Source organism: Elephantulus edwardii, unplaced genomic scaffold (assembly GCF_000299155.1).
Source record: "Elephantulus edwardii isolate Elephantulus edwardi_28Jun2011 unplaced genomic scaffold, EleEdw1.0 scaffold00090, whole genome shotgun sequence".
NCBI classification, from domain to species: domain Eukaryota; kingdom Metazoa; phylum Chordata; class Mammalia; order Macroscelidea; family Macroscelididae; genus Elephantulus; species Elephantulus edwardii.
In genome coordinates, this window is record NW_006399840.1 from 955143 (window position 1) to 966765 (window position 11623).

Genomic DNA, 11623 nt, shown 5'->3' on the forward strand with positions numbered 1-11623 from the left:
GGGGGGGAGGGAAGATGGGCAGTTTCCTCTCATTTCAATTTATAGCCTCAGAGACTCGACAGGTCACAGTGAATCAGAACCGACTTGACAGCAATGAGTTTATTACTGTTGTTGTTGTTATGTGTCATTGAGTCACTTGCGATTCATAGCCACCCTATGTACAACAGCTCTGAACCCTGCTCCGTCCTGAGCCAACCTTACTGTCTTTGACATACCTAAAAACAGGCCACCACATCTTTCCCTTGTGGAGGAGCTGGAGGATTCAAACCACCAGCTAGCTGAGTGTAGCCACTGGGCCAAGAGGCCTCCATAAGATTTTCACTCCTAGCTGACATTTTCCCAGGAAGGCAAAGAGCATTCTTTATGTGCTAAATCCTCTCCCAAGCTGGATCCTGTCGAGTATGACTTCATCCTACGGAGAGGCTTGACCCACCATACAGATAAGTGTGCAGCTACGTCCCCAGCTCCCAGGCTGTGTTTTCCTCTGCACCACGCTGCCTGCCCCGCCAGGGGCTCTGGCCCCCCCACATCAGTTCGGCCTGGACGTTCCCTCCTCTGTGTCCCTGGCATTCTGCACATTATCTGGACCTGCCTGTGGCACTTCTCACATCCCTCAACGTGTCACATTTATTTGTGTGCTCAACTTATCTCCACTCCAAGCCCCGAGGGCAAAAAGAGAGCAATAGAATTGGAGTCACCCCACACCTCACTCCAGCCTAGGCATCACTGTGGGGGTGCGGGAAGGGGTAATAGCAGTAGTGTCTGCTTTACCAGCACTGTCGGTGAAATTCTGAGGGAAAGGACTCAGTATTGCACCTCATAAACAGCAGGCATTCGATCCAGTTTTACCAGATCAATGCTCGAACGTTTGTGCCTTATTAAAAACTTTGAGAGGCCAAGAGGCACTACTTGTGGTCTGTCACCAAAAGGGAAGGCACTGCAGCACAGATATTACCTAAATTCCCAGTGTATTGATGGCAACTGAGGCTTAAATACACCCTAAAACAAAACCAAAAAAGCAATTGCCGTCAACTTGATTTGACGCACAGTGACCCCCGGTGTGTCAGGGTAGCAGTGTGCTTCCTAGGGTCTTTTGGTTGGTGGTTGTGAGCGCTCAGAAGCAGATCACTTGCCCTTCCCAGGTTTCTCTGGGTGGACTTGAGCTCCTGATCTTTATGTTAGTCGCTGACTGCTTTGCCATCTGTGCCAGTCAGGGATTCTGAAACATATTTCATACCCCGGAAGGTCTCCATGGAGCACACACATGGACATGGGAGGCACCCACAGACTTGGAGAAAAGATCCCTCAGACCAGGTCAACCTGGGGATGCCTCCTCCACCGAGGTGTTAAAAGTGCTCAGTATCTGTTGCCTTTGGCTTGTTGCCCAGAAACCAATGATAACTCAGGTAGGGGACAGTTCAAACTCACTAATCACCAAGCGTGTTGGAATAAATGTCAAGCAGCGTGGTCCTCATTTCCCTGTCTCCCCCATGAGGAAGGAACCCTGCCTTCCCTGCCATCACCTGGAGATGGATTGGTCTGGGGCTGTGGGTCACACCTCTCTGCCCGCTTCCCCTCTGCTGGTCCACCTGTCTTGGCTTTGGGTCGGGGAACCACATCCAGACCCCCAACACTGGCGCACAGGAAGGCACTCAGTACCCTTTGGCCCCCGCCTCAGTCTGCACACTCTCAGGAACACCCCACGTCCTCCAACCACACACTTCTGAGGGAAAAGGGGCAGAGACAGTGGCAGGGAGAGAGGGGAGGGAAAGCTGTGCTCTCCTGGGGCTCCCTGGGGCTCAGTCCCAGCAAGGACTGAGGTAGAGAGAGTATGAGAGATGCAGTCCTTGCCTCAGTTTCCCCTCCAAGTTTCTCCCCAGGGGGAGTCTGAATGAATAAGCACAATAGCCCTCACTTACTGAGCCCTTATTCCGTGTCAAGTACCGTAGGTACTATTTCTGGTGGTGGTGTTGTTGTTGTGTGCTGTCGAGAGGAACCGACCCATACCTGACCCCCAGTGGGTTATCAGAGGCACTTAATCGAACAGGAAGAGATTGCTCCTCCTTCTCCCATGGAGCAGCTGATGGATTGTTTCCATTTTACAGTCAAGAGAACAAGCAGAGAGAGGTGCAGCAGGGCTGCCCAGCTGATGAGTGCTGAGGCCAAGACTTGAACCCACACCCGCTGCAACTATGAGCGCTTTCCTCCACAGCAGAGCCTCCTGGTGTGCAGAGACAGTGGCCCACTCAGGCCTCGGAGTGGCCGGATGCAGCCTGAATTTGGCCGTACGCTCTGGCCTGGAACTGCCCTGCTGATTCGCCCAGCTGCTGAGCACCCTGCATCTTTTTCAGGTTTAATGTGAGTCCGAGGAGGAAGCAGCAGAAAGCGCTGCTCTGGAGCCCTGGGGCTCACGTGATGCTGCACTCAGCTGGGGACGTTTTCACGGTGGCCTGTCTGTCTCTCCTTGTCACAACCATCCGCAAACAGTCACCACTGCCTCAGATGACTTGGCACACAGTAGGTCATCAACAATGTCACACTTTAGGGTCTGTCTCCCCCTCCCCAACCAGAGTCCCCAGCTTCTGTGCAGAGAGCCCCATTACCTCCTCCTCCAAGCAGACCTCACCCACCCGGAGAGGCCCTCAGAGACCCCTGCTGGCAGATGGGAGGATGGGGGTTAACCACTGATTCTTCCCCAGAAAGATAGGAAAACGCAAAAGGCTTTGAAGTGTACACAGCCTGAGATACAAACATACCCAATAATCCAGCCCATTTATGTGGGACTCAGAACTCCCATTTCTGCTCCTCTGAGAGGCAGTATAACACTACAGTTAGGAGAAATGGCAATTACTAGCTGGTCATGGTCTTGAGTTCTGGTGGCTTAGTAGTAAGAAGTTGTGCTGTCAACCTAAAAGCATGTGGTTCGAATCCACCAGCTGCTCCAAAGGCGAAAATGGGCAATTTCCTCCTTATTGATTTACAGCCTCTGAAAACCTGCTGGAGGGGTAGCTACAGGTCGGTTATGTTGATACATAACAACAGCACATGGCCTCTTGAGTAAAGCCAATTTGCTCAGTTTCTTCTCCTGCAGCCTCATAGGGTTTATATGAGATAGTGCAAAGGATTTAACAAACACCATTATTCACTGAAGCACACCTGCTATCACAATTACTTGCTATGTATCAGAGGGCTAGACAATGAATGAGATTAAAGAAGAACTGATGCCTTTTGAGTTGTGGTTCTGGTGTTGAACACCATGGACGGCCAAGAGAATAAAAAGGTCTGTCCTGGAGAGGGTGAAACCAAGTTGCTTTTTAGAGGCAAAGATTTTGAAACATACTTTGGGCATGTTGCAAGGAGGGACCAGTCCTTGGAGAAGGACATCACACTTGGAAGGGTGGAGGGACAGTGCAGGAGAGGAAGACCTCAGGTGAGATGGTTCAACACAGTCACTGAGATAATAGGGGCAGGTGTGTCCTATTTTGGATGCAGCAAAATGACGTGGTAGTGGGAAGAGCTCAGGATTTAGCACTGTGCCTCCTGAGAGAGTGAGAATGGCTCAGGATAGGACAGAGTTCAGAGCTATTGTGCATGGGGTTGCTATGAGTCAAAGGCAGTCTCCGCAGCACATAATAACAACAACAATATTGTTACAAATTAAGGGAAAGTGAGAGCAGGTTTCTAGATATGTCACTCTATCTAGGAATCAGTGGGGGTCATGCTTGGAATTTTCTGATGATAAAACATTTTCCTGAGGAAAAAAGAACCCAATCTAGGAAATTAAGGTCACAGTGTCCTGCACCCTGGGGCAGATGGGGAAGGACAGAGAAAGGTGGATATGTGGGTCCAGCCTCAGACTTCACATGTCACAATTCATCTGGGTGGACCCTGGGCCCCCCAGGCGTGTGGAGAATTCAGACCGAGGGCAAAAATCTCCTTCAGAGGCCTCTGTAGTGGAAGAAAGATGGTGGAGTGAATAGAGGGCTGAGGGCTAGGAGTGGACAGCTCTGGAGCGGCCCTGCAGTGGAGCAGCCAGGCCCAGCCCCCACCTGCCCACCCTCCACCACCCGCCCCTCAGCCCGTGGCTTGCACTGGCATGGCTCCGGGGGGCACAGTGCCAACCTCTGAGCTCTCCCCACTACCATGTCCTTTTGCTGCTTCCAAAATAACTCTCTGCTCACTGCCCAAGTTTGCCTCTCGAGTGTTTTTCTCCTCCTGGGGCCTGTTCTCCCATGTCTGAAGGGCGGGACGAGAGACTTGAATTATTGGTATTAGAAATAGGGACCCCCCACCTTTCTGACTAAGAAATCACTTAGAACAGAAAACGGCTCCCGCAATTCTGAAAGTCCCTCTGAGCCAGAGATTCTAATTTCAGGTCAGGAAAGAGGAGTTGCCATTTCCAGCCTGGGAGAAGGAGCTGGAAATTTCTCCCCCTGCCCCCCCCCCATCTCTTGTACCTTCCCAAGGTGTCCAGGCCCTCGGCAGGACTCTCTGTCCTTGGCCCTGTTCCCAATGGGGTGAGTTGCTAGTCTAAGGTCGCACAGCTCATTAGAGATTTAGAGATGAGCTCAGGGAGGATACCCCTTGGGGCAAGTCCTGGGGCAGAAATGGAACAGCAATTCCTCTCCTGGATTACTCTGGTTGTTGTTAGGTGCCATTGAGTTGACCATGACCCATAATGGCCACATGAACAGATCTGTCCTGTGTTATTCTCATCAGCGCCATTGTTACAGTCACTGTGTCAATCCATTTTGTTGTGTTTCTTCCTCTCTTTCCCTGACCCTCCACCTTTCTCAATTTGCTATCTTTTTCCAAGGACATGCCCAAAGTATGTGAGGTGGAGTTTCACCAACCTCGCCTCTCTTCTGTTGTTGCTGTTGTGTGCCATCGAGTCCAAACCGACACATATCTGACCTTCCAGAAGTTAATCACATGGAAGGAGATTGATCATCCTTCTCCCACGGAGCAGCTGGTGGATTCAAACCATGTGCTTTCGGCATTGCAGCTCAGCGTCTTACCACTAGGCTGCCAGAGGAATATGCCTGTACTCTGTTGTTGTTGTTCTTATGTGCCATCAAACCACCTGGAACTCATTGTGACCCTATGAACAACAGCTCTGAACCCTGCCCTGTCCTGGCCTGAGCCAATCTCACTGCCTCTGACACACCTGCCCCCATTGTTCCAGTCACCGTGTCAATCCTTCTGATTCAGGGTCTTCCTCTCCTCCACTGTTCCTCCACCCTGCCAAGCATGAAGTCCTTCTCCAGGGATTGGTCCCTCCTAGCAACATGCCTAAAGTACATAAGACAGAGCTTCAAAATCCTTGCCTCCAAGGAGCAGCTTGGTTTCACCTTTCCCTGTCTTCTAAAGAAGACTAGTTCTGAGAAACTGCATTTGGGGGATGGACGTGGGGGGCGGGGTGGAGGGAAGCTGAATTCCCCAGACAATGCTGACCTGGAAGTCTAGACTTTCTTCTTTGGAGAGTTTTTCATCAGGCTTCATCTCCTCCAGGCATCCCACGCAGGAGCCCAAGATCAGATACCCTCCTTATAAACAGATTTCTCTGAACATCAGTAACTTACCACATCTCATTGCTGTCAAGTTGAAACTATCTTAGAGCTGACCCTCCGGCAGATTTTCAGAGGATATAAACAGCACAGGAGGAGACAGCCCACCTTTCTCCTGCAGAGCAGCTGGTGGATTCAAACCATCTTCCTTTGAGTTGGCAGCACACCTCCTTACTCGCTAGGCTACCCCCTGAAAGTCAGCAGGAAGGGTTTTTTCCATAACGAATTCCTGGTTGCTCAATCAGTACACGTGTTCAGGTACTATCTGAAAGGCTGGTAGTTCAAGTCCTGCCTGTGGCACGATGAGGGGGGAGGGAGGAGTCAGGCACTGAAAACATTATGGATCTCATTCTACTATCACACACAGCTGCCATGAGTTGCAGTCAACTCCACAACCTATTTGGCTATGGTTTTTTTTTTTTGGTTGTTGCTGTAAGTTTGGTGTTTTTTATTTGTAGGGAAGGAGGTATAAGAAAGAAGGTAGGAAGGACAATTTGATGGGACTCTCACAAATTAGACTCTGACATCCTAAATTCTAGGTCTGAAAAAACCCCAGTTCTCACCCTGTCCCTCACAGTAGCTTTGATTCCTTGGACAAAGTTCATATTCCCTTTCAGATCCTAGCAAGCTCCTTTGTAGTTTAAGGCTGAAGAAAAACAAAACCATTTTAATGGCAAATTTCTTTTGCACTTATGATGCAAAAGCAGCACTCTTTGCTCACGACCCTCTGAGATGGATACAATCTATTTCCATCTTAAAGGTGAAGACGCTGGTGCCCTGGACAGGTGAAGCGTGTCGTCCACAAACACACAGCAGTGGAGCTGATGTCTCCAGTGCAGAACCCCGAAGCCCATCACCTTCACTGTTCTGGGTCCAGCCCCCCATTCACTCCATCCGTCTCTTTCTCCCTGGGGAGCACAGACTGTCTGCTGCACAGGAAAGGCCATAGGGTTGAGAGCCCATGGCAGGGGGAAGGCGGGGTGGCATGGAGGTGGGCTGGGGGCCAACACTGCTCTGAGGCAGGCTTTCTTCTCCTCCGCCAGCCGCCCCACCCGGCCGCGCCCGGTGCCCGCTGCTGCCAGAGCCCAGAGGTTTCCTTTTTCTTCTGCCTAGGGCTGTTTCCTGCCTTTCCTTTTAACTGGGGTGTTGGCTCCCCCACACACTCACCCTCCTCCTGTGACCCCCTGGGGTCTGACTTCTGCCAACTTCACCCCCCAGGCTTCACTTTGGGGTAATCCTAGCACAGGAGACCCCAAGGAACCTATTTCTTGGACACTCCTCGTTTGCCCTTCTCTCCTGGGGCCCAGGTGTGGGTTCTGCCCGGCTTCTTCCCATTCCCTCCTTCTCCCTCACCACGGCCTGGTGCCAACACACCCTCCCCAGGGTCCACTCTCGTCCTGCACAGGCAGGGGAGGTGCGAGAGACTCAGAACTGCTTCCTACCCGTCGCCTCTTGCATGCTGATTGACCAAACCTTGTAGCCATTGAAGTCCAGAGGAGTCTTGGCACATACAGAGCTCACACAGCAACTGAGAGATGGAGAGGTGAAACTAACAAACCCCAGGAACTGAGGATCTCCTAGGAAGGGAAAATGAGTCAGGCCAGGGAAGGCATCGGGAACCCTGGCTCAGAGCACTCCAGACACTTCCTCTCGAGGCCCCTGTCCTCCATGGAGGCCACACGCTACTCTGCTTCTCAAATCATCGCCTTGCAAGGCCCATAAAGAGCACCCTGTGGGGTGGGCTAGGGGGCTGCCATCACTTGCTTCCTTCCCCTCCTGCCCTCTGACCCCTGGAAGCTCCAAGACTGTACCAGCCAGGAGAAAATGAACTAATGCTGTCCCCCGGTCCCCAGCAGAATTCCTCCCTCTGTCACCTTGCCAGCCACTCTCTGCCCTTTCACAGATTCCCAACACACACCCCACACACAGACAGCCCCACCCCAGCCCTCCCTTTCACAGAGCTGTGTGACCCTACTCCTTCCAGTGCTGGCTTCTGTCCCTGGTCAACCCTTCCCCACCCTGATCACTGAATAGCAAGCAGGCTCGCAGTGAGGGAGACACCGTGCCAAACCCTTTACAAGCGCGACGCCATCGGATCCACATAGCAGCTCTGTGAGGCTGACATCAGCTTCCTCTACAGAGGAGGAAACTGAGTCACAGAGCTGTCCCAAGTTCACACAGCTAGTAAGTGACGCCTCAGATTCCTTTCTGTTGTGGCCAGTGTCCTTGCCTTCTGTCCCTTCCACTCTCTCCCCTCGGCCTCCTGTCTGTATCTCTTTGGTCACAGATCACCTCGGGCAGCGATGAAGAGGACATAAATCAGACACACACCCCTGACCTTTCAAAAAGTTCAGTGTTTATAACAAGTAGTTTTAAAGAGAATGAAGACCCCAAATGCAGCAAGCAGCCCAGTGAGGCTTTCCCTGATGGCATGGTGACGGGTCCTCGAGTGTGCGAGCCTCAGGTCTTCCAGATGATTGCCCAAAACACCTTCCCTCATGCCGTCCATCTCCAGAAACTTCTCTGCTTCATGGGCAAAGGGAAAGGCTGGAATAACTACTTGGATTCTCCTTCTCAGGGGCAGCACTAGATGTTGGCTGGGCTGACTGTTCGCTCTGGCCTCATCTTGGAGCGCATGTGTAATGGGAGACAGCAAGTGGGTCTCTGCACCGTTAGGCTAGAACCCCCAGAGAGTCAGGCGCTCTGTCTCCCCAGCTCCTCCCAAGTCATAGAACAAGCCCTAGCCTTGGAGAATGTGTGAAGCTTAGTGACTTCCATGGAGTCTCGCCGAGGCTACAGTGTGGGTGACCCACCAACCACACCACTGCCTTCAAGTTGATTCTGCTTCCCGACGACCCTTCATCGGGGTCCTGAGGCTGTAAATCTTATCAGAAGCAGACTGCCTCATCATCGGCCCACAGAGTGGCTCATGGATTCAAACCTTTCTGGAGGGAAGCAGGCAGGAGGGAGGAAGACAGGTGAAAAGAAAAAAAAGGAGGCATTTGAAAAATTAGGGTCATCTAAAGTCTATGCTCTTAGACTTGAGCAAACAGAACTCAAGTAACAAGAGGTGATTGGTTTGGACTTGACTGTTGAAGCCAAGGTTGCCAGCTGGATGGATATGAAGAAGACTAATGGTGTTCTCTGAGAACTAAGGTGGAGGGAGCAGAGGTGTTTGCTTTAAGAAAGACAATGGCTAGGAGGAGAGAAACTCACCTCCCTGGTATGGGTGCACAGAGGTGATGTGACCGTGACCAGGGTTTGTTTAAGGAACATGTGAGAAGCCCACAGGCTGCTTCTGGAGGCTGTAATCCTTTAATAGCTCAGAGTTCAGCCTCTAGCTCCTTGTACGATCTCCAAGTATCCTCGGCCCTGACACTTCCTTCCTATTCCAGAAGTTTCATTTTTACCTTTATAACACTCAATGAGGGGGCCCTGCGTCCCTTCACCAATCCCAGGCCCCGGTATTCATCAACTGGTTGAATGCCAAGTCCCTGAGAGAGCCAAACACCGAGCGAGGTGAGCTCAGTCACAGTCGCCCACGGGACTCAATTCCTATCCCATGGAGGACGTGGGTCCACCTCCACCGAGCACCCAACGACAGGCCTGATGGCAACAGTGACCACTCACGTGTAAGCTCCTTTGTGCCAGGCACAGTGCTGGGTACCTTACACCTGCATGTCATTTCATGTCATTCTCCCAGCCACCTGCTTCTCTCCATGCGCACCCGAAGAGCCTGAGGCTTAGTTGGAGGAGCTCGAAGATTCTCTGCCTAAGTGGCAGAGCCAGTAAGGAACCAAGGTTGGAGCGGCCCAGACAGAGAGGCACCACGGGTTATAACATCAGATACCAATGTGCACTGTCTGCAGCAAGTGCTGGTGCTTCTTGTAACAGACCAATGGAGGAGGAAGCCGGACCACCCTGGGCCTTTCCTGACAGCACAGAGAAGGGGCGTGAGCCCCCCAAGGCTCCTGGTCCTGATTCTTCTCTGTGACAACCCTCACCTCCATGGACCCCCTCGCAAGCTGGATTGCTCTCCTAAGAGGGAAAAAGAAATAGGACTTCTCCACTGAGCGCCTCTCAGGAGAGCTCTCCCACAGGAGCCCATCTCCACAGGTCCTCCAGCAGGACCCTGCCACAGTACTGTCCCAAGTACTTATTCCACTCAGCACTGCTACATCCTCCACACTGCTTCCAATCAATACTCCCTCTCCCCGCACCCCTCAGACACGCCCCTCAGACTCTCAGAGGCATCATCCAAGAGAGAGATTTGTCAGTCCACAGGTAAACTCCAGTACAACTCAGCAAACCCCACCTCCACTTAACCCAAATGCAGACATCATCACTGAGTGGAGGGGGAATGCTGAAGGCTTGGGAGGTACTCTTCCATTGATGCGATGGCAGGAGCCTTGTATTTTAAAGGTGCCATTATACTTCTCCCTCCCCCAGTCCTTCTGGGGGGAATAAAATGGCAAATAGTCCATCAAGCTAGGAAAACCTCGGTTCTGGGAAGGGAAGAGGCTGAGGCAATTAATTTCTGAAGGTCCTCTGGCCCCTCAGACCATTCTGGCCCTCCATGTACGTATATAGAAATACAGCTAAAAGTGGGGTTACCCTGGGGGTTGTACAGTTAAAGACCAGAGTTTGTCCTCCTGTGTCAGTTGCAGAGGTCCGCCACAACTGCCCAGGGCTCAGCTCAGACTAGCAGATTTTGCCCGTCTCCTGTTCACCTCCTGCTTTCCGCTCCCTGGCCAGTGAAGGCTTCATCCACCCTTCCCGAGAGTAAACACCACACTCCTTCTCACTCCCTCCTCTGGCCCAGAGCCTGAGCCTCTTACATGGAGACTGGGAGGGAGGGATTGCTGTTCAGGATCCCCATGCACTACAGGGCATGGCCCAGCACTGAGGGTCCTGGTCCCATAGAATTCCACTAACTGACCAGCCTCGATGCCCTCGTTCTCAGAGCGCCCACGTCCTAGAATCCCAAATCCATAAGGAGACCCACTCAGTCCAGAAGGAGCCTCAGGACACTACCCCTGAGAGAGAGGTCCTCTGGCTTTCTCACCTGCTCAGGAAAAGAGGGTGATGATGGTGCCCATGCAGGGCAGGGCTGGGCTGGGCTGAGGGAGGCTTCTTCTCCCCAGAGCAGCGGTGGAGGAGGCGTTCCCAGAACCTCCTGGAATAGGCTTCCAGACCCTCTTCCTGCCCAGAAGGCATCAAACCAGAGCCCCCTAGACCCGTTGCTCTGACAAGAAGAATCTTTGAGCTGCCCTGAAGACAGCAGCCCCCAATAGGGTTCCCTTTATGCACCACCTCACCTCAACTTGGACTCTAAAAATGGTTCCTTGGTTTTCAGCCTCACTGCCTGCCCACAAATTAGAGTCTCCAACGCTGCCTCTTGGGATGTGACTTCAGGGAGGCCCCTAAGGGAGTCGGGGAGGCCTCAGCTAAGGGAGATGGGACTGGCAGAGTCCCTTTCTGAGAGGACAAGGGTGAGTAAAAGCCTTCTCCCAGTTCCTAGGCCATCTTCCCAAGACCATCCAGCCTCACAGTGACAGCTCTATTGTAACTAGGGCAGAGGAACAGCCAGTATTTCTGCGCGCTCTAACCAAAACCCCCATCTCCACCCCCAGTTCAGTCATCTTTGCCCTCAGTCACCATCACCAGGCTGGTCTGCTGGGGAAAGAGGAGTGGCTGCTTAGCCTGGCCGTTCCAGAAGGCAAGCGGATAAGCACACTGACCAAATTGCGGACAGAGAAATCCCAGACTCACAATTTGTCTAATCTTTCGTCTGGGCCCTTCCTGGTTATCCATGCCCTCATGCAAAACATCACCTGGAGAGTGATGACTCAGGCAGGTGTTAGCGGGTGACCGAACAGGAGGAGCAGAGGGACCCCCGTGCAGAGTGCGTACTCACAGGTAAGCCGTCAGGGGGTCCAGGTCCCCTGGCACGGCAGAGAGCCCGAGCTCGGAGCAGTCTGCGGACAGCATGATGCCGTCCTCCTGGCAATGGCACGGGGCCGGGCAGGCGGCGGGTCCCGCGCGGGGCTCGCGGG

At 52.6% G+C, this 11623-nt stretch overlaps 1 protein-coding gene across 1 annotated transcript in view; it reads right to left on the reverse strand.

The window, feature by feature from the left end:
* Window positions 1-11623, reverse strand: part of LGR6 (leucine-rich repeat containing G protein-coupled receptor 6) — a 190490-nt gene that overhangs the window by 175490 nt on the left and 3377 nt on the right. Inside the window, exon 2 of the mRNA XM_006890567.1 lies at window positions 11485-11615. Within this exon, the coding sequence (XP_006890629.1) occupies window positions 11485-11615 (131 nt within the window). The remainder of the gene's footprint in view (window positions 1-11484; window positions 11616-11623) is intronic.